The sequence below is a fragment of the Balaenoptera ricei genome, chromosome 2, assembly GCF_028023285.1.
Source record: "Balaenoptera ricei isolate mBalRic1 chromosome 2, mBalRic1.hap2, whole genome shotgun sequence".
Lineage (NCBI taxonomy): Eukaryota > Metazoa > Chordata > Mammalia > Artiodactyla > Balaenopteridae > Balaenoptera > Balaenoptera ricei.
In genome coordinates, this window is record NC_082640.1 from 96,541,600 (window position 1) to 96,569,385 (window position 27,786).

Genomic DNA, 27,786 nt, shown 5'->3' on the forward strand with positions numbered 1-27,786 from the left:
TATCAAATAAGGGTTAAACATTAAGAAAAAGAAATTCTAAATAAAATGTTCATTTTTACTTGGGGGTCTTGGGGTGTTCAAAAAGAAAACCAGAGGTAAGGTTTTTGTTAGGGGAGGAAGGAGAAAGATTGAGGGAGGCAGGAGGAGAGAGTTTGGAGAAAGTTCTAGAGTGGAGTCCAATCAGCCAGTGGACCTGGGCTGGACAGAGAAGATGCTGGTGTCTGACAGATACTGATGACAACCACCTCAGTCCTGGCCACATTGGTACCAGGCTCTTCAGGAGACCGAGGGCTTATGGAGGAGAGGTGGGACATAAAAGAAAGATGCTTGGATGTCAGAAAAGATTCCTGTAAAAACATTTAGAGGAATATCATGGAAAAGCAGGTTAATCCATCATTTATTATGAACTGTGTATATGGTGCCGTGTTGCTGGGTGCATCCCCTCTCCTCATGGATAATGTTTTTTTGCCTGCCATTTCCCCTTCCCATTTGGTGCTAATTTATGAGATCGTGTAATCAGACCCTAATAGGTTGGTGCCTTTGATGAGTAACTGTTAAAGACTCTTCTTATTTGTAGATGTTGTTTTTTCATGACTCTGATCTTCCTCCATAGTCAGGCCATCCATCTTTATCAAAGTATTACAAAATGGTTGTAGTGGCACAGACTTTAGAAATTTATAGATGCTGAAACTGCGGCCTAGAGAAGGTTCGTTAGAAAGTTCTCAGGGTTCTTATTTTCTTCTCGACTTCATAGGTGTGGAAGCTGAGCCACACGGTGGCAAAGGCGGATTTAACTAGAAGTGTGTTATTGGGTAGGAGATTATGCCTCCTATTTGTCTCCTTACCCTAGAAAGGGTGACTGATATCTGCAAGTCCTCAACTGTGCTGCAAATAAGCAAACTTCCTACATCATGTGGTCATGAACATTTTTCTTGTTCTTGTTTATTTGGCCTTAGGCAGTGCGATCAGTCTCTCAGTGGGCAACCCTGATGGCAGGCTGCGCACTGGAGTTTTAGCTCCACAGTTCTACCTTGCTGTCAGTGGAAGCCTCCAGATTAGGTGGGGTTGAGTGGGATGGGGCTTTTTAAGGGAGGTGATTGCTAGTGAGGGTTGTAGGGAGGGGGTGGGAGAAAGAGAAGTGGGAGTCTTCTCTGGGAGTCTTATGGGTAACTCCCCCCATCCCCACACTCACACTAATAATTAGCAATTAAAGCATCAGATGTCCTAGGATGAACCATGGCAGTTCTAGGTCTGTAAGCTCAGACTCTTATCTTATAACTTGCTGACTCAGCTATCTACACTACTAATTTATACATTGAGATTCCAAGCAAGAAGCATGCCAGTGAAGAAAAAAAATCTTAAATTCTTGTCTTCTGTATCATCTATCCCACCAATTTTGTAGAACACTTGCCTACTCCAAGTGACAACTATTTATTGAGCATCAGCTATGTTTGAATTGGACCTAATGCTGAATTCTCAGAAATGAACACCCTGTCTCAAGCCTGTTGATATTATTATCTTCTTCCAGTGATTCTAGGCAGAAGTACATGTGGACTCTCTTTCTCTCCCTTAACTGATGGGGTTAATGTCTGAGCTGATGTGAACAAGTGCCTTTCAGGGAAGGACTTGATATGCAACCTTCAAGTCGGCACCTAGTTTTTAGTCTTTCATGGACTGCTGCTGCTTCACACGCCAGAGTTTAGGCCACTGACCTCAAGTTCGCAAATTTTATATCCCATTACCACCCTGTGAGCTCTGTATCCCCCAGGGCCACATAGTTGATGTTTTAGCTGGAATCTGAGAAAGTGTCTGCACATTTCCTGAAGAGTTGGCTAAGAGTGATTTGGCAGTTCAGTCATAAAAACCCAGAGCTAGTGGCTGGGGTATACGTTATAATTACCTCACACTGTTTCCTATTTGAGCCTGGTTGTGGGTAGCTGGGTAGAGTGGTATTGCTTGTGGGATTATATTTGAAAGGACCAAGGAGTCATTTTCAGTGAACACTAATAACCATAGGCTGTGTTTTCAGGGAGGCTTGGAAGTGTGGATACAGACATGCCTGGGGTCAAATCCTGGCTCCACCACCTACTAGGAAGGAATCTCAGACAAGTGCCTTGACCTGTCTGAGCCTCAGTTTCCTCACTTGTAAAATGAGATTATAATACCTTTCTGAGTTGTCCCAAGATTTAATGAGATAATACATTTCAAGTTCCTAGTACAGGGCCTGATGCATTTATGTAAAGTTAGATGATCATTAATATCTGGATACCACAGTCTCCACTTTCTCATCTTGGAGCTAATTACTCTCAGAAATGTAGGAAGCAAACTTGAACTTCAAAATTTTTTAAATTATAATCTTAATGGAAACTTACTTTGTCTGTGGAGATCTGGTTATACATGCCTAAAGTCGACGTATGGATAAGGTTTTTATTTTTTCAATTTCCCCTTCCCCCAAATTATTCCTTGTTAGTATTGCCCCCACCACCACCACTGCCCCGCCAATGCGTCCAAAGAAGTTTGCATTTTTTTACTGGCAGATCTGGCAAACGGTCTTGTCTCCTTCCTGATGAACACTTTTTTTTTTCAAGAACCTTTGTGAAAGGAATTTAGATTTTAGGAAATGGAAGCACTGGCCTGAAAACCACTTTCTTTGGCAGGATTGCAAAGAGATGCCCTGAGGGTTGGGACCGTTTTGTGGTCACATGGTTGGCCGTTTTGGAAATGTGCTTTAATTGCCTTATCAGAGTAAAGACTTGGTTATGATTGGGTGGACAAGATGACCACTTGGTAATTCCAAGTCATACTACCTTTCAGCTTATGATCTCAGAGGTAAAGAGAGAAACTCTTTCCCAGCGTTCACACATCAGATCTCACTGAGAACTCTGGCACTGCTCCTGTCACGTGCCCATCACTGTGACCAAAGAAATTGGGCACTTGGGCTGTCCAGGACTGAGGGATGTGGAATGGGTTCCTCTTAGGAAAGAGGAGTTCAGGTAGCAAAAAAGAGGAAGAGATGCCGAGTGGGAAACACAACACATCTGCCTCTGGACCAAGAAAGCTCCCTTTTCCACAGACCCAGTACTCCATCTCGCTCCGTCGTTGCTGTTCTCTCTAGGCGCCTTGTGGACAGGCCTTGCTTGTGTGATTTGGGGCCAGGCTGACTCAGATTAGCCGCCCCTGAGAAGAGCCATGGCCTTCACTTTCCAACTGAGCATTCCCTTCCTTTGGCTTCATGCCTTGCAGCAACGTAATGCTCAGTCAGTACAAAGGGATTCTTATTTGTTGTTTTTCTTCTGTGCCCTATTTCTTTTGAGAAATTGAAAATCTTTTTAGTTTTTTCATTTTCTTTTAATGATTCCCATTTTGATTTTAACGAGAGTTGGCTTTGAAGAGATCTTAAACTATTGAACATCTGGGAAAGTGGACCAAAACATACATTATCTTAATTTAGACAAAGCTTTGACAGAATTCCTATACCCTGCACCCTTATACACCAACCTCTGGTTAACTGATTGTCAATAAACTCTAAGAAGTTGCGGTTGCTTCTTATTTATTCACAGCCTATAAAAATAAGACTGCTTTAAATAAGGAATAGTTTAAACAGATAATAGTTATTTTTCTGCTTGTCATTAAAAATGTTCAAATTACCTAATATCTCTCATTCCCTTGGGGTAAATCACACAACCACCAATACCATAGAAGTTTATAAAAAAGCAAAAATATAGATACAAACAAACAAACAAATACCAGGTACTTTCTCTACTCTGCCAACTTCCCAGGAAATAAATAAACCTCAAATAACAAAATAAGCTTTTCTTTTTAAACTTTTGAAAACCTTTTAAGAATTTTACAAGAATATGCACGCCAGGTTTTCCTACTTCTTCTTCTTCTTTCTTTTTTTTTTTTTGTCAGCAATTCTGACTTATTATATTGTTGAACATTTGGCAGAATTCTAGACAACATGTCTAATTTGACCTTAGATTGACCCAACTGCTCATATGCATTTGGGCCCCTCCTTGAAAATAAGTTGACACATTGTCACACATCGAGGAATAACAGGCTTCCTTGCTAAATTATTTCCTCCTTTCGTTTCCTATTTCCCATCACTATAAGAATTCTTCCATTTGTGAACATGTCAGCCCTTCTACGGACCGGATACAAATCAGTACCTTTCCCCTCAAACTCTTTTATTAACTGATAGATTTATGTTTGTCATAAAGAAAGATACGGTGTCCTTATGAAAATGAATCATGTCAGAAAGTAGTTCCATGCCCAAGGGAACCCATTCCCTGGGCTGATATGCTTAATTATTTGCACAAGGGTGATTAAGTCATTTGTTCTCGGATTCCTCGTCTAATGAACATTAACCTTATTTGAGTAGCCGCATATGTGAGATTCATAGAAGCATTTTGGTTGGTTCTTGCCACTTGCTTAAGATGGTAAACATGGTGGGATTGGACTGTTATTATATCTACATGGGGATCCCCATCCTGCTCAAGAATGTTGGGTTGCATAGCAGATAGAAATGGTTGTTGTATGAATGAAAAAAAAAAAAAGCAGAAGTGTGGTGTCATGATATGTAGGAGAGTATGGCTATAGGATGAACTAGGCCAGATGCTGGTGCAAAGTTGTTGTTTTCTAACTTTTTAATACGGAAAATTTCAAAAATATACAAAACTGGAGAGAGTACTACAATGAAGCTCCCACTTCAGCAGTTATCAATGAATGGTCAATCTTATTTTATCTACATCTCTTCCCTGCCACAGATTATTTTAAAGTAAATCCCTGAAAAATAATTTAATTAGCGAACATTTCATTATGCATCTGTAAATGGCAAGGACTCTTTAAGAAACAAACACAATGATAACTAATAAGAACGTGCTGTATAAAAAAATAAATTTCAAAAAAAAGAAACAGACACAATACTATCACATTTAAAATTCGCATTACTTTAAAAAATATCAAATATCTAGTGAGTATTTGATAATATTATTTTGATATTTACTAATATATAAATTTGATTAGTATTATCAAATTTCCCTGATTAGGTTATACATTTTATTTTTTTTTATAGTTCATTCAAATCAGGATCCAAATTTAGTCCATATTTTGTAATTGGTTGATAAATCTCTTAAAATATTTTTAAATATATAGATTGTCCCTCTGTCATTTTTTTCCTTGTAATTTATTTATTGAAGAAATTGGTTCATGCTGTATATCACTTCTATGCGGAATGTAAAAAAGCTGAACTCAGAAACAAAGAGTAGAGTGGTGGTTTCCAGGGGCAGGAGGGTGGGGGAAATGGGGAGAGATTGGTCAGAGGGTTACAAACTTCTAGTAATAAGATGAAAAAGCTTTGAGCGTCTAAGGTGCAGCATGTTGAGTATAGCTAGTAATATTGTATTAAATACTTGTAAGTTGCTAAGAGAGGAGATCTTAAATGTTCTCACCACACACACACACACACACACACGTAATTATGTAACCAAGTGCAGGTGTTAGCTAATGCTTTGGTGGTAATCATTTTGCAATATGTAAATGTATCAAATTGTCATGTTGTATACTTTAAACTTATACAATATTATGTGTCAATTATATCTAATAAAGCTGGGAAAAAAATAAAAAGAAATTGGTTCATGACCTGTAGAGCAGTGTTACTTAAAATGCCAGTCCATTAGATGCTTGTTTTCAGTCTGTGATGAGATGAGAAGCAGGTGCCAGACTATAAATGCAGTATGTCACTAAGCACACTATTTAGCTGAGCTGGTATTTTTTCATAGCAAGACTTTCTAGATGAAGAAAGCAGTGAGGTGACTTACATTCAAGCTTAAGCTCCTTATCTCATTATAGATTAGTAATATATAGTGTGTGGACCAGCACTGGCCAGTCCTTGGATCACACTTGGGGTACACAGCTGCAGAGTGTCTTACAGTCTGTTGGTAACTGCTTCCCAGTGGTGGTGGTGCTTATTGTGTCCCTCTGTTCCCTGTATTTGCTGTGACTTGCTAATTAGAGCTAGAAGCTTGATTCAATGCAGAATCAACTTTTTGGCAAGAAGACTTTATAAGTGGTGTTTGTGCTTCCATTCGGAGGCATATCATGTCTGCTGGTCTCCCTTTTTGTGATGTTAGCGGCCATTGATGATCATTGTCGAGGTCCATTAATTTATTAGGGGAGCAGAACGGGAATATTTGAATTCTGTCATTTCTTATAGGTTTATTAGTACTGGAAAGTTTTACATCTAGTTTTGAACTTACGCTCGATGCCTCACAGCCAGCAATGTCTGCAGTGCTGCCAGACATGCTTTTTCTGCCCTTGTCTAAACTGACCCATGACTTCGACGGTTGTGGAAGGATTATTCAATATCTAATGCTAGGCATAGCAATTATGAGGTGTAACACTGTGGAAAATTTACACAGAAGGAGCCAGGCACTTGAGAGGGCAGATAAGGAAGGATATAATTCTCCAAGGGTTCATTCCTCTCCTGTCAGCCCATTATCTTTTGTGCGAGTCAAGACGGAGACACTCAATGCATTTAGTAGGAGTTTCAGGCAAGGGGTTATAAAAAGTTGGTGAGCTTTTGGACAATGAGTGGAAAGAGGATGTTTGCGGATATTTTAACATTCAGAAGGGAATGTTTGTACCCTCATTTCAGCATTGCTTTCTCAGGAACGCTCTTTTTATTTAAGAAATAGGAGCTTTTAACTATACTTATTGTGGTAATCATTTTACAATATATGTAAGTCAGATAATTATACTATATACTTTAAGCTTATGCAGTGCCGTATGTCAATTATATCTCAATAAAACTGGAAAAAAAAACAATCAAAAGGAGATAGGAACTAATACTAATAAGCTTTAGTGATTCAAATGAAAGATTCTGAAAAACACTGGTATATCCAGATCCCCTCGGGAAAGGTATAAAGGGGTTAGAGCTGCTCCAGTAGCTTTGCTCTGAGTGTTTGTGGGGCACAGTGTGTGTGTGTGTGTGTGCGTGCATGCGCGCACACCCGCGCGTGCTTGCACTAGCATACAAGCTGCACTTCCTGTGTGTTTCATGTCAGTGAAAGATGTATGCCATTCTTTGGGGCCTGACATATTTCTACTACCTGGTATCAAACTTCCTGGGAAACTGATTTTAAAACAGAAGCTTTATCTTTGGGAGCTGCTATAGAGAAGATCTGGAAACCTTTTAGGTATGTTAGGAGGTAGAATGGGGTGGATGTGCCAGCAGCAGCTCCTTCTCAGAGGCTGTCACTATGTGCAAGTGTTGGCTAGTATTTAGCACCCACTCTGCTTGATGATGAAACACCATTACTGTCACACCTTCTCCGGAGCCCAAAAGGTATTGAGAAGACACTGCTGGCATCGCTCAGGCTGAGAGGGATATCTTTTAGATTGGATTTCAGGAAAGAGCTGTGCTGGTGTTTGGGATGAGAGTTGCCACTTTCTCCATGTAATGGCCAGCGTGCCAGCAGCCTCTGAATTAAGTCATAGAGACGTGAATCTGGAGAGTTTTTTAGAACATCATCTGGGTCACCCTGGCCTTTGTGCAGCTTATTGTCTTCCTAAGCCAGGTCAGATAGTGCCTGCATGACCTGATGGTTTTGCTTGAAGCTACTTTTCAGAAGACAAGATGTACCTGTGTTCAAGTGTATACACAGAACACATTCCAGTAGCAGCTATGAGTAGGTGTTGAATTATCCACATTTTGAATCTCTACATTGCTCCCCATCCACCACTTCCCCAGACACTGAACATGTTAAGAGCTGAGAGATATTTTTTACCAGAGGGAACAGGGCAGGATATTCACCATGTAGAAACTTTCAGAAACAGAAGTACCAGTCTGTAGGAGTGAATGTTCCTAAAAATGTATTCCTTTTACCATTGCTTTCCTTCTCCAGTATACTTTGTGAGATCTGCTTAAAATTTTTGTTTTTGCAGACCTAAGAAAAGAAAACCAGAGCACAAAAAATTATGCACAGATGAGTTTATATAAAGGAACACATTCTCTTTGGGGTATTTATGGAAACATCTTTTCCAATCTCTAATCTAAAAATCTTTAGTACTAGCCTTGGAATGTTTTATTAATAAATTCTTTTGGTTTTTAATTAGTGATTTATGACATGTTTCCATTGTGTAGCCTTTGAACAATTACTTCACTTCCCTGACTTTCAGGTTCCTCATCTGAAAATGAGCACAGCAATGCATATTCTTTTTTTTTTTCTTTTTTTTTAAAGATTTATTGATTGATTGATTGATTGATTGCTATGTTGGCTCTTCGTTTCTGTGCTAGGGCTTTCTCTAGTTGCGGCAAGCGGGGGCCACTCTTCATCGCGGTGCGCGGGCCTCTCACTATCGCGGCCTCTCTTGTTGCGGAGCACAGGCTCCAGACGCGCAGGCTCAGTAGTTGTGGCTCACGGGCCTAGTTGCTCCACGGCATGTGGGATCCTCCCAGACCAGGGCTCGAACCCGTATCCCCTGCATTAGCAGGCAGATTCTCAACCACTGCGCCACCAGGGAAGCCCCCGCATATTCTTGATAGGATTTTGGGGAAGAGTCACACAATCATTTTGTAAATTATAAAGCTCTCTAAACATTGCTAATTATTATTTTTATTCTACATGGTGATTTCATATGGACTAGATAAATTCGTGATTCAGAGTCCCTCAAATTTAAATTAGACTGTTTTTATTAAAATTGTTCCAATATCCAAAAGTTTAGAAATAAATGCTTACAACCTTACCTCAATTGCAAAGCTTAAAAAAAAAAAAACTTCGTCAAGTTCTTAATTCCTAATATTGTGAATTGTTAATTTCTGTGAAATAATCTTAACTACCGCATGCCATTAACTAGCTTCCTCTGTCTTTTTAGAAACTTAAATTCTATCAATGATTTATTTTTCTTTTTTTTGTTGTTCCTTAGCAACAGTGTTGCCTCTGTTCTGATGATAAGGTTTCCTAGAGAAATGTTTTTAAAAGACCCATTGCCTGTTGACACTTGTGAAATAAGAGTTTGAGATACAAGATCTCCAAAGCTTCTGAAGCTGTAAAATATTTCTAAATGATCCATCAGAAACATGGAAAAATTTTACTGTCATACCCCATGAATTCCATTTATGTGTGTCTTTTGTTATGTATTTGATTTTTCATTTTAATTTTTTAAACTTAAAAATGTGGATGAAATGACATTGATTTCTTATTAGAAATTATCTTTTTCATCCCTTTATTTTATCATTTGATTTCTTATAAACATATTTATCTTTTTGTTAAATGAAATCCTCACCACTCTGGCAGAATTCTCTCTAACTTAGGTTGTCTTAATTGGAAGTACATTTGAAATCCTAAACCTTCATTTACCATTGAAGATGCAGGTATTGTGTGAGGTGCTGGGCTTGTAAAGATAAATCTGAACTTTCTGTCTTTAAAGAGCTCACATTCTAAAAGAGAGGGTAATTACTCAGTTCCAGGGGATCTGAAACGCTCAAATAACTTGAATACAAGAGTGAAGCCACTAAATACAGTTCAAAACCGACCTGCTCCCTCGCTTCATTTGGAAGCCTCTCTTTTTGGAAATGGCTCATGGAACCCTTTGGTCTGTGAACTAGTCCTGGGTCCTGATTTTATATCATAGTTGCTGGTGAGGTAGGATCTTCTGGTTTGTAGAATAATTCAGGTACGTTGAGGATTAGCATGTCCAGTGACTCCCCGTTTTTTAAGTTCCTGATTTATGGACTTAGGGATATCCCGTATTGGCCCTAATGGGCTCCTGCTGGGGGTGGGGGATGGCACTGGGCCTGGGGCTGGGAAGGCTTCCATTCTGGCTGCCCTCTCAGGACTCTGTGGAGTGGCCTGGGTTTAAGGTGGTTGGTTCTCACAGCTCACCGGGCAGCTTGCTATGGCTGCAGGGACCATGGGTTTGAGTGGCCAAGTTTTCCTCTGGTTGCCTGCCGTGGAATGTGTTTTCCCATAAACACAGCATTTTAAGTCTGTGGTCAGGTCCCCAGACCAGCCTACAGTAGCCTATTTAGCTGATAATGTAGCTGAGAGGCTGCTATTTGGCTAGACAGGGGACCAAACCACCACCTATTAACATTGTTTCTATTGGAAAAGCCATTCCAAGTTCTAAATACCAATATAGAAGTGACAATTTGGAGCCCTACCTGTTTGTCAGTTGGGAGCTGCCACTCCTTGGAACTGGAGTGTTGAATCACCCTGCACTCCCGACTCCTGAAGGATGCCATGCTTTCGCCTAAGCCTGACCCCATTGGCCGGTTTTCCTGTCTTTTCCTGGGGCTGCCGCTACATTCAGAAGATATTATCTCCCTGGACAGAGCTCTTGGTCTGAGAACTTCTGGGAAGCGGTGAGAGTCATGGTTTCAATCCCCTGTTTCTTCTGTGGGTGGTGAAGAGGTGGAAAGGGACCAGTTGGAGCTTGGGAGCAGTGAGTTCCATAGACACCATCCTGGGCCTGCCTGTTCTGGATCACCTGCTTACTTTGTTTGTATTTCAGTCATCTCTAGAATTTTGCCCACCCTTTACAAAAGTACAGTATAGCTTTGGCTTGAGTAAGTGGAGCAGATATCCCAGTCTAAGACAATATCACACTAGTCTTGAACTCATAGGTAAATCCAAGGGATTGCAGAGTCCTGGGAAGCAGTTCTTTAGAGGGATCACGGGTTTATGTGATACCGCTGGTTAAATCCTCGTAGAGGCTGGAGAGATGCAATTTTGAGACACACTTTTTTTTTTTTTTTTTTTGTCTGTTTTGAGGAAATCCCTCCTCATCCTTATAGAATCAAATAGTAAAGTTTCAACTTCATAAACAAATACACCTCTCCCCATGTTTAGATGGGAGTCCCTTTTGTACACCCAGCTAGGGGTGTGATGCCAGCGGGCCAGACAAAGATCCCTTGCTTTAGAGAGAAGTAGGTCTAGTGCAAGTTTACTACGGCAGCGAGTTAGTCAAACCATTGCCTTTAGAAGCTTACGAGGCCGCACAGGTGATTTAGTAGTCTGCGCAGACTTTTGTGCTCTCAGTACTGTGCAATCCACAGTACCAGAGGTGGAAAGTGCCCCACGTATCAGTGGGATTAGGACTTGCTGCACACATCCATGTGCTTCTGGTCTTCACGGTTCAATCTCTGGTTTCCTGTTCCAGTGCACCCTGTGGCTTTTAAGTTCTTCCTTTTTTATTTCAAAGAAAAGCACACACATGCACACGTTCCAGTCACCTATAAAAGATTCCAACAGGATTTAAGTTGGCCGCCACTCCAAAATGACCTCCCGAATTTGGGGAACTGCCTTGGCAGCTCTCTGTTTCCTTAGCTAAGAAAGGCTGAGGGTGTGTATGTGTGTGTGTGTGTGTGTGTGTGTGTGTCCCTGATATGGTGACCTAAATTCTTTGGCTCTTAAGTTCTTGAGCTATTGCTTCTGATCAACACAAAATTCCCACAAAAACACAACTTAGGGTATACAGCAAATGAAACTGTGGAGGCCACACCCTCTCTGTGCTGTCCGGTGCTGAGTTACCCTGATCACCGTGGGAAAAGCCTCCATTCAAGCAGCACATCTGGAGGAACCTCTCAAGGCTGCCTGGTGAGCTTTGTGATGGTTGTCTTTTGGAATTGGCCACACATTCTGGCTCCATCGATGACTTTGATCAGTCGCAACAACCTGCCCTAAGAAAATACACTTAAAACTTTTGTTGAGTTGAGTTGCCTTTGGGATTTTTGATTTTCTTTTGCTAAATAAATAAGTAGAATCAGATATTTATATATGAGTGTTTTCTCTACACTGGTTTTGTATTTTCTCGAAGGAAATATATTGATCCCTGAGTTATAAACATTGATAACTTCACTGATTAGAATAAATTAATGATCAGAATATCAGCAAAATAACCAAGGCATGAAACCATTATGCATTACTGTTTAACTGTCTTTAACCTTTCAAATAAGCATGAAATATTCTTCCCTTAAATAGGTTCATTTTTAACAAATAGTTCTCACTATTAGTTCTCCATGTTGGTGGCATTTACAGATGGCCTATTTATGACACCAAAGTTCATCTTTGTTAATTGTGCTTTGTACTTACTAAGGCATTTAGTCAGTGTTATCTTGTGTGCTTCTAAATGGACTCCAAGATATTCTAGGCATAACAAGCATGGTTTCTCTGCTTGAAAAACTATTAGACTGGGATCAGAGGAGCTGGGGGCAGGTTTCACAGATGAGACTCTAGACATAGAATTATTTAAAGTATATAATTGTAATAGAGCATGTGTAGGTTTATGAGAAGTGTGTCTGGAATTGTGTTGGTGGGTTTAAACATGGTGGGATTAATCAGGGAGGAGGGATTAACACTCTGCGGGGGGAGGGGGGATGGAATTATACATTAAAAGGGAAAGATAGAAGAGCTAGTATAAAGATGGAAGAAGAGTTTAGATTTAGTGTGTGTGTGTGTTGGAGGAGGGGGCTTGTGCCTGACAGACCACTGAGTAGGCGAAGAGAAGGAGTAGGGCAGGAGGGTGGAAGTTGATGGTGATGAGAGTGGGCAGGTAAGACAGGCCTACCTGGTGGGGATCTGAAGCTAATAGTGAGATGTTTAACATTTTACAGAGAGTAAAGATCCATCTCTGGATCAGAGGAGAGCAGAATTAAGCATGGTGAACATGAAAACATGCTTAGCTCCATTGTCCTAACGGAGTAGAGAGGAACTAGGAAGCCAGGAAAAACAGAATGTAGTATTAGTCCACCAGTGAAAACACCAGGATTTGGACAAGGGATTTACTTATGGAGTTAGAGAATTTAAGAGTAGTTTCAGCAGTGAGATGAAATAAAACTAGTGACCCCTCTTAGCAACTGGGAAACATCAAGTTATAATTCAGAGAGTCCCCTTCCATGCTTACCCTGGGTGATGAGGCTAAACACCCATGTTCTGGGCTCCGTTAGCTCCCCAGGCAGACCTTGATGTCAGTGTTTTACCTGTCATATTGACAGGCTTTGCATACGGGTCCATCTTCTTTCGAGAGCAAAGACTATGTCTTAGTCAATTTTGGGGGAATGTAACAGTTTAATTATAATTGCATGGTAAAAATATTATTGTTATTTTACTTTTTAATAAACTTTTAATTTTAGAACAGTTTTAGATTTACAGAAAAATCACGAGGATAATACAGAGAGTTCCCATATATCCTGGACACAAATTCCTCTGCTGTTAGCCTCTTATACTAGTTTGATACATTTATTACAGTTAATGAACCAATATTGATATATTTTTGTTAACTAAAGTCCATTCTTTATTCAGCTTAACTGATTTTTTTAACTGAATGTCCTTTTTTATGTTCAGGATCCCATCCAGGATACCACATTACATTTAGTTATCATATCTTCTTAGGCTATGACAGTTTCTCAGACTTACCCTATTTGTGATGACCTTGACAGTTTTGAGGACCGTTGGTCAGGAATTTTGTAGATTATCCCTTAATTGGGATTCTTTTGGAAGGAAGTCACTATGCACAGCTCACACTTAAGGCGTAGGGAGTTATGCATCACCTTCTTGAAGGCAGAGTATCTACATAAATTATTTGGAATTTGCCAGCACAAGAGATTTCTCTTTTCTCCCATTTATTTATTTATTCAATCATTTATTTACCAGTCTGGACTGATGGACATTTATTTTATACTTTGGATTATAATCCAATACTACTTTTGTTACTTAAATGGTTCTAGCTTTGGCCACTGGGAGCTCTTGATTTGGCTCCTGTATCCCTGACATGTCCCCATCATTGTGGGTATTTGTTTCTTTCTTTGGCACTTTCTTACTTTCTTTACTTTCTGTTGCCACAAGATGCTCCAGACTCACCTTGTACATTTCTTGCCCAGTCCTGGAGTCAGCCATGTTTCCCAGGAGCCCTGGTTCTTTTTATTGGAGAATGGTATTAGAAACCAAGTGTTAGGTCTGGGTGTTAGGTATACTTGTCTTAGTCACTTTTATTTATCACTGCCTAACACATAATAGATTCTCACTAAATATTGTTGAGCGGCTTTGTGCTGGTGGACAAGATGATTATTCATGTGCCCTGTTGTGTGCTCAGCAGTGAACTTACTAACTGCACAGGAGGATAAGTTATGTGATCTTGGATACCTTGAGTTTGAGGTAGTAACAGAACATTTGATTCTAGATGTCCTGATAGTAGGAACTGAAGAGAGAAAGAGAGGGGGAGGAAGAAAGGGAAGGAAGGAGGGAAGAGAAGAGGAGGGAGGGAGGGAAGGAAGTCTTGAGAAACAGGCAGACATTGACTTTGGAGGAAAGGATAATGGAGTCACCAGTCTACCAGAGATGGGAGAGAACAAGAAGGGGATAAAGCTCCTGCAAATGGTTCTTCTTCTTGTTCCTTTTTGAGATCATTTTAATTAAGAAAAACTGCATGAGGTAGGTTAGAGGGGTTGGCTGGCTGGCTTGAGTCTTCAAAGGAGAAAACCAGGATTGTCTGTGTCCCAGCCAGTGTTGACTCAGACAATCCAGAAATCAGTCCCTGGGTCTGGAGGGCCTGGCTGAAGCTTGAGGAGGCCATGGAAGCTGTCTTCACTACCGGGGTTTGAAGTTTCATTGCTCGACTTGTTGTGACTGGTAGATGGGCTGGAACAGTCACATGTGGTGTTCAGATCACTGCTGGGAGATGTGACCTCTGCCTTCGGCTGTGAAGAGGGCCAGAATACAGGAAATAAAATAAGGGGGTAGTGTTCGCAAAGTTTATTGAAGCAGTGGATCCCTTTATCGGATAGCACTCATGGTTTTTCTTTTTACCTTGATAAAATTTGTCAAAGAACTAATAAGCTAACGATGTGTGGTTCACAATATATGTAGCTCATTTGTGTTTTATAGTTTCTTCATTATCTGTCTCATTTTTGACAGTGAAAGTTATGATTATTTTTAAACTCTGGAACAGTGGGATATTAGGATGTTTACCTTGAGGCATGTTACATGGGCATATGGGCACCCATCATTATGTGGGAGGCATATGCTTTTTGATACCCCTCCACGCTTATAGGCAAGAGGGCTAAATCATAACTTTTCTGCCTAAAGGTCAAAAAAGCAGGCAACTCACAGAGCAGGGTCCATCTCATTAACCTTTACCTAATGCTTGTTATTCTCCTTGCCCAAGGTTTTATCACTTCACAAGCTGAGAAACTCATGCATATGAAATAAGAGCCCCTTGAATTTGTCTTTATTACCCCGGTCATGTCTGAAAAGGAGTTTGCACTTGGGATAGGAAGCAGAAAGGCTCTCTTGCTGAAAGACAGGCCAGACTCGCAGAAGTGAGTTGGCTAAGGAATGTGGACACACTGCAGACATCTTGCACTGAGGCTAATTCTTGCAATGATGTGGTCAGACGTGGTAGAGCCCAGCTGTTTGCTCCATTGAGAGGGGCTTTAGCTAGCCCACACAATCTCTGAGTGCTGTGTCTGAACTGGATCCAAATATCCAGCCTGCTGAGGCTCACCCAGCCCCCAGAGTGATTGGAGTTGGCTTATTGCAGAGCACAACATTCAAAGAAACTGGTAAGAAAAGTTACAGACAAAGACTTAGTAACTGAAAAAAATGTAATGTATAGCAGTAAAGTGGAATCTAAACATATTTTCCCCTTCCCCCATAAACTATTAAGATACAGGTAAAAACCGTTTATGCTTAATCTTTGGTCAGTTGATGGACATTTTGTGATTTTTTTTATCCATGCCACCATGAATGCTACTGGGTGAACATCATCTTGTCCCCTAAATACATCTTTGCCTTAACATAGGGATTAAGACAGTGTACTCTAGAATAAGACTTCCTGAGTTTAAATCTCCATTCTCTACTTCCAAGCTATGGGACCTTGGCTAGTTTGTTCAACCTTACTGTTAAAACGGTAATAATAAGGTTTAGCTCGAAGAGTTTCTGTGACGATGAAATAACGTATCTTTAGCACTTAGTATATCTTTTCCCTTTGAATTTTACCTTTAATTTGCGGAATATCACTGCCACTTGAATGGAGCTTTATCTCTGACTTTTTTTTGGTGGTGGGTTGGTAGGTATGGCTGATGAAGTGAAAAGGAAGAAGAAGAGGTACAATTGCTACACTTTGATTTACACAAAGAAGTAACTCCATTAACGATTTGTCTTCTTTGTTAATGATTTTCATGCTGAAACCTTAGAGTAAAATCTTTTAGAATGGAAATCATCCAACTCGTCTACTTTAGACTTTACATATCTTAGAACTTTCCAACTTATAAATGAATGAAAGACATTCATTTATTTCAGAATTATAGGTGTTTTTTTCTGTGTGTAAGTAGAACAGATGCCACCCAGCTTGTTTGAACATGTTCTGTTAGTTTGCAGTTCTCAAAACCAAAGTCAGCATAATACTTTGCATTAAGCCACAAGACATAGTAGTATTTAGTGTTGTTGAAGAATGAATGGTAACGAGATTAATGCAATTGTCATTTGACGATGTTGGTTGAAATTAAATAATATATTAGGCTTTCCCTGGTGGCGCAGTGGTTAAGAATCCACCTGCCAATGCAGGGGACACGGGTTCGAGCCCTGGTCCAGGAAGATCCCACATGCCTCGGAGCAACTAAGCCCGCAAGCCACAACTACGGAAGCCCGTGTGCCTAGAGCCCGTGCTCTGCAACAGGAGAAGCCACCTCAATGAGAACCCCGCGCACCGCAGCAAAGAGTGGCCCCTGCTCACCGCAACTAGAGAAAGCCCGCACACAGCAACGAAGACCCAACGCAGCCAAAAATAAAATAAATTAAAAAATATATATATTACTTATTAAAAAGGACAAAGTTATTAAACTCAAAAAAGTCAGAGCATGCAAACACAATAAATCATAATTCAACATTATATAGAATTTTAAGAAATGCAGTGAAATGAAAATGAGATAATTAATGAAAGGGAACTGTGAATGCCTCATTCTAATGAAGCAGAAAGCACCTGTTTATGAGATAAGAAGTTCATACTTTTAAAGTAAAATTGTTGCTTTAAATAAAAGATGATGATTCATTCAATGAATGAATCCAGAATCTACTGTGTATCAGGAGACAGAGATGTAAAAATAAAATGCCTGCTCCCAAAGCACTAAAAATCTACAGGAAAGTTAACTAAAAATTACAGTGTACTATGAAAAGTAATGATAGAGGGTGTTTTAGAAACTCAGAAGAGGAGCTCCCAAAGGTGAAGGTAAGATTGGAAAATCTTCCTAGAAAAGAAGGTGCAAGGATTAGGAACCAAGATGGCGGAGTAGAAGGACGTGCTTTCACTCTCTCTTGGGAGAACACCAGAATCACAACTAACTGCTGGACAGTCATCGACAGGAAGACACTGGAACTCACCTAGAAAGACACCCCACATCCAAAGACAAAGGAGAAGCCACAGTGAGACAGTAGGAGGGGCACAATCACAGTAAAAGCGAATCCCATAACTGCTGGGTGGGTGACTCACAGACTGGAGAACACTTATACCACAGAAGTCCACCCACTGGAGTGAAGGTTCTGAGCCCCACGTCATGTTCCCAACTTGGGGGTCTGGCAATGGGAGGAGGAATTCCTAGAGAATCAGACTTCGAAGGCTAGTGGGATTTGATTGCAGGACTTCGACAGGACTGGGGGAAAGAGAGACTCCAATCTTGGAGGGCACACACAAAGTAGTGTGTGCTTCAGGACCCGGGGGAAGGAGCAGTGACCCCAGGGGACACTGAACCAGACCTACCTGCTAGTGTTGGAGGGTCTCCTGCAGAGGCGGGCGGTGGCTGTGGTTCACCGTGGGGATGAGGACACTGGCGGCAGAAGTTCTGGGAAGTACTCCTTGGCGTGAGCCCTCACAGAGTCCGCCATTAGCCCCACCAAAGAGCCCACGAAGGCTCCAGTGTTGGGTTGCCTCAGGCCAAACAACCAACAAGGAGGGGACCCAGCCTCACCCATCAGCAGTCAAGCAGATTAAAGTTTTACTGAGCTCTGCCCACCAGAGCAACAGGCAGCTCTACCCACCACCAGTCCCTCCCATCAGAGGCATAAGAGGCACAAGCCTCTTAGATAGCCTCATCCACCAGAGGGCAGACAGCAGAAGCAAGAAGAACTACAGTCCTGCAGCCTGTGGAACAAAAACCACATTCACAGAAAGATAGACAAGATGAAAAGGCAGAGGGCTATGTACCAGATGAAGGAACAAGATAAAACCCCAGAAAAACAACTAAATGAAGTGGAGATAGGCAACCTTCCAGAAAAAGAATTCAGAATAATGATAGTGAAGATGATCCAGGACCTCGGAAAAAGAAAGGAGGCAAAGATCAAGAAAATGAAAGAATTGTTTAACAAAGACGTAGAAGTATTAAAGAACAAACAAACAGATGAACAATACAATAACTGAAGTGAAAACTACACTAGAAGGAATCAATAGCAGAATAACTGAGGCAGAAGAACGGATAAGTGACCTGGAAGACAGAATGGTGGAATTCACTGCTGTGGAACAGCCTAAAGAAAAAAGAATGAAAAGAAATGAAGACAGCCTAAGAGACCTCTGGGGCAACATTAAACGCAACAACATTCACATTATAGGGGTCCCAGAAGGAGAAGAGAATGGACCAGAGAAAATATTTGAAGAGATTATAGTCGAAAACTTCCCTAACATGGGAAAGGAAATAGCCACCCAAGTCCAGGAAGTGCAGAGAGTCCCATACAGGATAAACCCAAAGAGAAACACGCCAAGACACATAGTAATCAAACTGGCAAAAATTAAAGACAAAGAAAAAGTATTGAAAGCAGCAAGGGAAAAACGACAAATAACATACAAGGGAACTCCCATAAGGTTAACAGCTGATTTCTCAGCAGAAACGACAAGCCAGAAGGGAGTGGCATGATATACTTAAAGTAATGAAAGGAAAGAACCTACAACCAAGATTACTCTACCCAGCAAGGATCTCATTCAGATTCGATGGAGAAATCAAAAGCTTTACAGACAAGCAAAAGCTAAGAGAATTCAGCACCACCAAATCAACTCTACAGCAAATGCTAAAGGAACTTCTCTAAGTGGGAAACACAAGAGAAAAAGGACCTACAAAAACAAACCCAAAACAATGAAGAAAATAGTAATAGGAACATACATATCGCTATTTACCTTAAACGTGAACGGATTAAATGCTCCAACCAAAAGACACAGGCTTGCTGAATGGATACAAAAACAAGACCCATCTATATGCTGTCTACAAGAGACCCACTTCAGACCTAGGGACACATACAGACTGAAAGTGAGGGGATGGAAAAAGATATTCCATGCAAATGGAGATCAAAAGAAAGCTGGAGTAGCAATACTCATATCAGATAAAATAGACTTTAAAATAAAGAATGTTACAAGAGACAAGGAAGGACACTACATAATGATCAAGGGATCAATCCAATAAGAAGATATAACAATTTTTAATATATATGTACCCAACATAGGAGCACCTCAATACATAAGGCAACTGCTAACAGCTGTAAAAGAGGAAATCGACAGTAACACAATAATAGTGGGGGACTTTAACACCTCACTTACACCAATGGACAGATCATCCAAACAGAAAATTAATAAGGAAACAGAAGCTTTAAATGAAACAATAGACCAGATAGATGTAATTGATATTTACAGGACATCCCATCCAAAAACAGCAGATTACACTTCTCAAGTGCGCATGGAACATTCTCCAGGATAGATCACATCTTGGGTTACAAGTCAAGCCACAGTAAATGTAAGAAAATTGAAATCATATCAAGCATCTTTTCTGACCACAACACTATGAGATAAGAAATGAATTACAGGGAAAAAAACATAAAAAACACAAACACATGGAGGCTAAACAATATGTTACTAAATAACCAAGAGATCACTGAAGAAATCAAAGAGGAAATCAAAAGATACCTAGAGCCAAGTGACCAAAAACAAATGACAGAAAACACAATGATCCAAAACCTATGGGATGCAGCAAGAGCAGTTCTAAGAGGGAAGTTTATAGCTATACAAGCCTACCTCAAGAAACAAGAAAAATCTCAAATAAACAATCTAACCTTACACCTAAAGGAATTAGAGAAAGAAGAACAAACAAAACCCAAAATTAGCAGAAGGAAAGAAATCATAAAGATCAGAGCAGAAATAAATAAAATAGAAACAAAGAAAACAATAGCAAAGATCAATAAAACTAAAAGCTGGTACTTTGAGAAGATAAACAAAATTGATAAACCATTAGCCAGACTCATCAAGAAAAAGAGGGAGAGGACTCAAATCAATAAAATTGATAAAGGAGAAGTTACAACAGACACCGCAGAAATACAAAGCATCCTAAGAGACTACTACAAGCAGCTCTATGCCAATAAAATGGACAACCTGGAAGAAATGGACAAATTCTTAGAAAGGTATAAGCTTCCAAGACTGAATCAGGAAGAAACAGAAAATATGAACAGACCAATCACAAGTAATGAAATTATAACTGTAATTAAAAATCTTCCACAAACAAAAGTCCAGGACCAGAAGGCTTCACAGGCGAATTCTACCAAACACTTAGAGAAGAACTAACACCCATCCTTCTCAAACTCTTCAAAAAAATGGCAGGGGAAGGAAAACTCCCAAACTCATTCTATGAGGCCACCATCACCCTGGTACCAAAACCAGACAAAGATACTACAAAAAAAGAAAATTACAGACCAATATCACTGATGAATATAGATGCAAAAATCCTCAACAAAATACTAGCAAACAGAATTCAACAACACATTAAAAGGATCATACACCATGATCAAGTGGGATTTATCCCAGGGATGCAAGGATTCTTCAATATACGTAAATCAATGTGATAAACCATATTAACAAATTGAAGAATAAAAACCATATGATCATCTCAATAGATGCAGAAAAACCTTTTGACAAAATTCAACACCCATTTATGATAAAAACTCTCCAGAAAGTGGGCATAGAGGGAACCCACCTCAACATAATAAAGGCCATATATGACAAACCCACAGCAAACATCATTCTCAATGGTGAAAAACTGAAAGCATTTCCTCTAAGATCAGGAACGAGACAAGGATGTCCACTGTCACCACATAGTTTTGGAAGTCCTAGCCACAGCAATCAGAGAAGAAAAAGAATACAAATTGGAATAGAAGAAGTAAAACTGTCACTGTTTGCAGATGACATGATACTATACATAGAGCATTCTAAAGATGCCACCAGAAAACTATTAGAGCTAATCAATGAATTTGGTAAAGTTGCAGGATACAAAATTAATGCACAGAAATCTCTTGCATTCCTATACACTAATGATGAAAAATCTGAAAGAGAAATTAAGGAAACACTCCCATTTACCATTGCAACAAAAAGAATAAAATACCTAGGAATAAACCTACCTAGGGAGACAAAAGACCTGTATGCAGAAAACTATAAGACACTGAAGAAAGAAATTAAAGATGATACCAACAGATGGAGAGATATACCATGTTCTTGGATTGGAGGAGTCAATATTGTGAAAATGACTATACTACCCAAAGCAATCTACAGATTCAATGCAATCCCTATCAAATTACCAATGGCATTTTTTACAGAACTAAAACAAAAAATCTTAAAATTTGTATGGAGACACAAAAGACCCCAAATAGCCAAAGCAGTCTTGAGGGAAAAAAACGGAGCTGGAGGAATCAGGCTCCCTGACTTCAGACTATACTACAAAGCTACAGTAATCAAGACAATATGGTACTGGCACAAAAACAGAAACATAGATCAATGGAACAAGATAGAAAGCCCAGAGATACACCCACACACCTATGGTCAGCTAATCTATGACAAAGGAGGCAAGGATATACAATGGAGAAAAGACAGTCTCTTTAATAAGTGGTGCTGGGGAAACTGGACAGCTACATGTAAAAGAATGAAATTAGAACACTCCGTAACACCATACATAAAAATAAACTCAGAATGGATTCGAGACCTAAATGTAAGACCAGACACTATAAAACTCTTAGAGGAAAACATAGGAAGAACACCCTTTGACGTAAATCACAGCAAGATCTTTTTTGATCCACCTCCTAGAGTAATGAAATAAAAACAAAAGTAAACAAATGGGACCTAATGAAACTTCAAAGCTTTTGCACAACAAAGGAAACCATAAACAAGATAAAAAGACAATACTCAGAATGGGAGAAAATATTTGCAAACGAATCAACGGACAAAGGATTAATCTCCAAAATATATAAACAGTTCATGCAGCTCAATATTAAAGAAACAAACAACCCAATCCAAAAATGGGCAGAAGACCTAAACAGACATTTCTCCAAAGAAGACATACACATGGCCAAGAAGCACAGGAAAAGCTGCTCAACATCACTAATTATTAGAGAAATGCAAATCAAAACTACAATGAGGTGTCACCTCACACCAGTCAGAATGGGCATCATCAGAAAATCTACAAACAACAAATGCTGGAGAGGGTGCGGAGAAAAGGGAACCCTCTTGCACTGTTGGTGGGAATGTAAATTGATACAGTCACTATGGAGAACAGTAAGGAGGTTCCTTAAAAAACTAAAAATAGATTTACCATATGATCCAGCAATCCCACTACTGGGCATATACCCAGAGAAAACCATAATTCAAAAAGACACATGCACCCCAATGTTCACTGCAGCACTATTTACAATAGCCAGGTCATGGAAGCAACCTAAATGCCCATCGACAGACAAATGGATAAAGAAGTTGTGGTACATATATACAATGGAATATTACTCAGCCATAAAAAGGAATGAAATTGGGTCATTTGTAGAGACGTGGATGGATCTAGAGACTGTCATACAGAGTGAAGTAAGTCAGAAAGAGAAAAACAAATATCGTATATTAACACATATATGTGGAACCTAGAAAAATGGTACAGATGAACTGGTTTGCAGGGCAGAAATTGAGACACAAATGTAGGGAACAAACGTATGGACACCAAGGGGGGGAAAGCTGTGGGAGGAGGTGGTGGTGGTGTGATGAATTGGGCAATTGGGATTGACATGTATACACTGATCTGTATAAAATTGATGAGTAATAAGGATCTCCCATATAAAAATATAAATTAAATAAAATTCAAGAAAAAAAATAAATAAAATATGATGATCAAAGTATAACAGCACATATTTAAGAAATTAACAGTTATAGTTGGGCATTAATTGAGAAAGCAAAAGAACTCTCTACTTCCCCAGATCCTCGTCTCTTAAGGCAACCAGTTTTAACCATTTCTGTTTTTAGTTCTTCTCACATTTATGCCAGTGACACCGTGTTTTGTGTTTGTACTTCTATGTCTAGATTTAAACAGTACCTATTGGCTTCTTGCCATGAAAGATAGGGACATAGCTCACTTAGATCTATACCTTTTACTCTCTCTTCTCCTTCCCATTTTTAAAATAATTATAGAATGACTTTCAGCCATTCTATAATTATTTGGTATTTATAATCACTTGGTATTTATAAACATTATATATCTAAACCTCTATTTCTTGGATCAGTTGCTTTATTTCCCTCCACACCTTTCTTTCCAACTCGTTTCTTGATTTATGATACATAAAGGTTTAAAACATTTACATTTTGTTTTGTAACCATTGTAAACTGTAACATTTTTCATGTTTTGTCTGTGGGTTGATTCTAAAGGTTGAGGAAGCAATAAAGAATGTCTATATTATTGTGATTTTTCATGTATCTTGGAAAATCTTTTGAATATCTTGCTTTACAGGGCTGATAGGACTGATCCTGGACTCTTTTTTTCTTAGCTTTTTTACCCGGTTATATGTGTTGTTACTCCATAAATACACTCCTTCTTGTCAGACAATATGTCCTGAGTTTTGTCTGAAAAACATCGTTACTCCAACAGCAGACACCCTACAAAGGCTCAGGGATCCTCTGAAGTTATTCCAGGGTTTGATTTGGGGTTGGACTGAATCCAGTGGAGTTGTTGTAATGGGCTGTTGGTGGGGAAGGTTTGAGGTGGTTGACTTTGGCCTGGATTGTCATTTTAGATTGAGAGAACTCTTACGAAGCTTGCGTGTCCTCCTGCCCCAGCCTTCTACCCTATCTTTTTCCTCTCACTCCCCTTTCTGAGATTCTGAGTTGCCCTAGGAAGTTCTGGGCACTCTGAACTGAAGCTTGGGGCACTACTTTGTCACAGGAGGGAAAAAGAATTGAGAGCCTTTGGCTTAGAATTCCTAATAAAGTCTTTCTCTCTTTCTTAATCTCTTATGGTACCTTTGGCTGAGTAGCTAATTTAGGTCAGAAGATGATTCCACCACGATGCTGCTGTGTGTTTTCATTGTCCTTTTCATATGTAAGCTTTTCATGTTCATTATTTCATCTGATACACACACACACACACACACACACACACACACACACACACACACACATAATGTGGACAAGGCAGACATTTCATTATCCCAGTTGTAGAGAAATAAACTAAGGCTCAGAGAGGTCCTAACGTCATGCACATATTAAGCCTCTATCCAATCATTTTCTGCCTAGCCTTGGAGAAGCCTTGGGCTGTTGGGTATGGATTTGGGGCCCTCTCCCTGGCTCCTCCATCCTTCTTTCTATTTCTTTTTCTGACCTCGGCATCAGTTGGTCTGAAGTGTGCATTTTTCCCTGCAGAGTATTCCAGGTTCTCGGGGGCTGTAAAGGGAGTACAGGACAGGGCAAAGACTCTACCTCACTTCCTAATCCTGCATTTGGTTAAAGTAGTGAGTTCAGAGGAAATGCAAGAGGGTTCTGTGCATATACAGGTATGCATTTTAGCTCTGCAGTTGTTCTTAAAGGCTTATACTTATGGGACTACAGTATTTATACCAGCAAGCCTTAGAATAGCTCCTAGTTTGTGAAATTGATTGCAAAACCTTTGACCTGCCTTATCAGCCCCTGAACTCGAGGAACTGGCATCAAGGTTTAGGCCCTCAGATGTGGCAAAATGAAATGAATGAATGGTTTCTTTTGGATCTCTGTGTGTTATACCCTCTGCCTTAGTTTCCAGTGGAAAATTTGTTAGATCTTTACCCAGTTGCTCCCTTAAATTGTTAAATAGGATCATTTGGATCCTGAATGTATCCTGAATGGAGGCTTTGCTCCAAGACATGTGATGAACTGTAAACAAGGAAGCCAGAGTGACATTGGCTTTGTTTTCCTGTAACTGCTGGTATCAACTATGTTTCCAAATTTTGGCTAAAGAAATATTTACATGTTTTGGCTTTTTTTTTTTTTTTTCTGACTAATGTCAGAGTGTGCATTCCTGTAATTCTGGTGAAAGGAAGAATGTGGTCACGTTTTACAGGGTAGCTGGGCCATAGGAAAAAATATACACAACTTCAATGGATAGAAGTATAAAACCTTACATTCAGTAGATTTTATGATGACGTTCCTTAATTAGATTGGTAAATTTATTGTTTAAACTAGTCTCATATGGCTCCATAAATTTTTATATCTGTGCATTGTGATAGAAAGCACTGCATTTTGTTCCTGTGGTTTTTATTTTCCTGATGTGCTGTATGCATAGGTGATATTAAGCATATCCGTATTGGTATCATTATGTTAAAATATCCCAAACTACTAAGCCAGCATTGAGTCCCATGAGTTTACTGTTCTTGTCTGCAAAGATTAATACTGTTCTAATAACTCAGGATTTTTTTCCTTTTATTTGGTCATATATTCTTTTTTTTTAAAAAAAAAGTATGGAATTCTCGTGATTGAATTTTTTTTGTTTTTGTTTCAGACCTAATGTCTGTGGATCACGTTATAATGCTTACTGTTGCCCTGGATGGAAGACCTTACCTGGTGGAAATCAGTGTATTGTCCGTAAGTAAATAGTCTGTCATTTTTCATGTTCTTGTTTTGTTGTTTTGGTTGCACGGTGATTCTTAGTATTTGGTCTTTTGTAACTGCATACCATTAATATGTTTAGAGCAGAGCCTTCCAGCTCTCAGATTTTCCTACTTTCTCTGAATCCAGCTTGGGAAATATATTAACTTGGTCAAACCACTGTTATACTTTAATTCAATGACTTCCTTTAGAATGTTTCTGAGATAGAGGGAATAGAGCCACAGGGATACTTTGATCAAGGTTTCGTATCATGGCATACCTTGTGCCTGGGTGCATAGACTATGTAATCACTTTGATGGGGTTTTGAAAAACAGTTTATCATTGCTGCTTTCCTTACTGTCATTTCTAACTGTGTTGGCCACCCACAAGCCCACCCAAACCTTGTATGCTGAATTTGGGTGATCGAGGCTAAAAGCAGATCTAACTCTTAGACAAAGGAGAGAGGAAGCAGATAGAGCATCACATGAGGATGAGTGAAAAGACTAGGGGAAGAACTCAGATGGCACCAGAGATTCCTCTACCGACTCTGCTTCTATGGCAAAGCCCCAGATTCTCATCATACCCCACAAATGTTGAGCGACAAATCACATGCAAGACAAGGTGCTATTTAATGGCGATACTAAGTCAAGTTAGTTATGGCATCTGTCCTCCATGAACTTTTCCAGTCATCATACCTGTGAAATAATTTTTGTTTTCAGAAAACTCCGTTTGTTTAATGGGAAATTTAGAGCTGAAAGGACACTAAGGAATTACTTCACCCCCCCTTCTTATTTGGCCTAGAGTGGTCTGTGGAGAAGAAGAGGTTATTTCAACCAGCATTCTCTTGGTGACCTGAAAAAGTTAATCCCTTTCCCATTTCTTGATTTTAACTAAAAGCAACTTATTCATTTGGCACATTGTGGTTTACTTCGAGATCAAAACTGACTCACTAAGAGAGGGATATAATGGTATTTGGAGTTTTCTAAATGAACTTGACAACAAAACTCTTTCCCTAGTGTTCTGTAGAATCTCTGAGAAATGCTGACTTCAGGTATTAAATAAATGTTTGTAGGATCCTTTGACAGCTTCTTTCTTAATAGTTTTCAACCTCCATCCTAGGCTCTTCTGAAGTTTCAATGCACTGTCTATCAAGGGTATTATTTTTGGCCTTGTACATTTCATTTGCCCTTGCAAGTTTGTTCAGGAGTTTTAAGGAAAGGATCAAGCCTATGAGTATAAAAAGTAGTGACCAAATCTTGGTCTTCTGTTAAATATAAATCATTTACCATTTGAACTTATTCTTTAGTCCAATAGCAGAGTATTTGGTACCAGTATGATATTAGTCTCTGGGTGGCATGAAAATGTTAATAATTCTCTAAAAGATGAATGGCTTCCTGACTGTAGGATCAGTACTACCGAAGTGGATTCACACGTCTTCTCTCAGACTTTGGATGTAATTCACAACAGGACTAAATGTAGGATACAAGTTGCTCCATAGATCATATGTTCTCACCTGGAAGGGACTTATCTAGGGAAGTAGTCTTAGCAGGGCACAGTATTTTTATAAAAATTAGTAAACTTTAAGCATTTATAATAAAATAGGCTCCCAAGAATACTGCTACAATTTTTATATTATTACATCTTAAAGTTAGTATAAAAACAATGTGTGTGTGTGTGTGTATACACACACACACACACACACACACAGGATTTTTGTTTATTTTATTTTCCCTTTATAGGATATCCTGGGCTTTTTGACAGATTGAGAGCTGTGGAATAAGCAAAGAGAGGCTGGAGAACCATTGATACGGATAAGGGAGTTGCCGAATCTTATAGCCAGAGTTTATTTAGTCCAACAGATTGGTTTTATAAATGCATAAATCTGAAGCCTAAAGTCACATAGGTCACGAT

At 39.5% G+C, this 27,786-nt stretch overlaps 1 protein-coding gene across 2 annotated transcripts in view; it reads left to right on the plus strand.

The window, feature by feature from the left end:
- Positions 1–27,786, plus strand: part of FBN1 (fibrillin 1) — a 252,546-nt gene that overhangs the window by 11,070 nt on the left and 213,690 nt on the right. For both annotated transcript variants that reach the window (XM_059913339.1, XM_059913338.1), the window contains exon 3: positions 25,790–25,872. In XM_059913339.1, the coding sequence (XP_059769322.1) occupies positions 25,790–25,872 (83 nt within the window). The remainder of the gene's footprint in view (positions 1–25,789; positions 25,873–27,786) is intronic.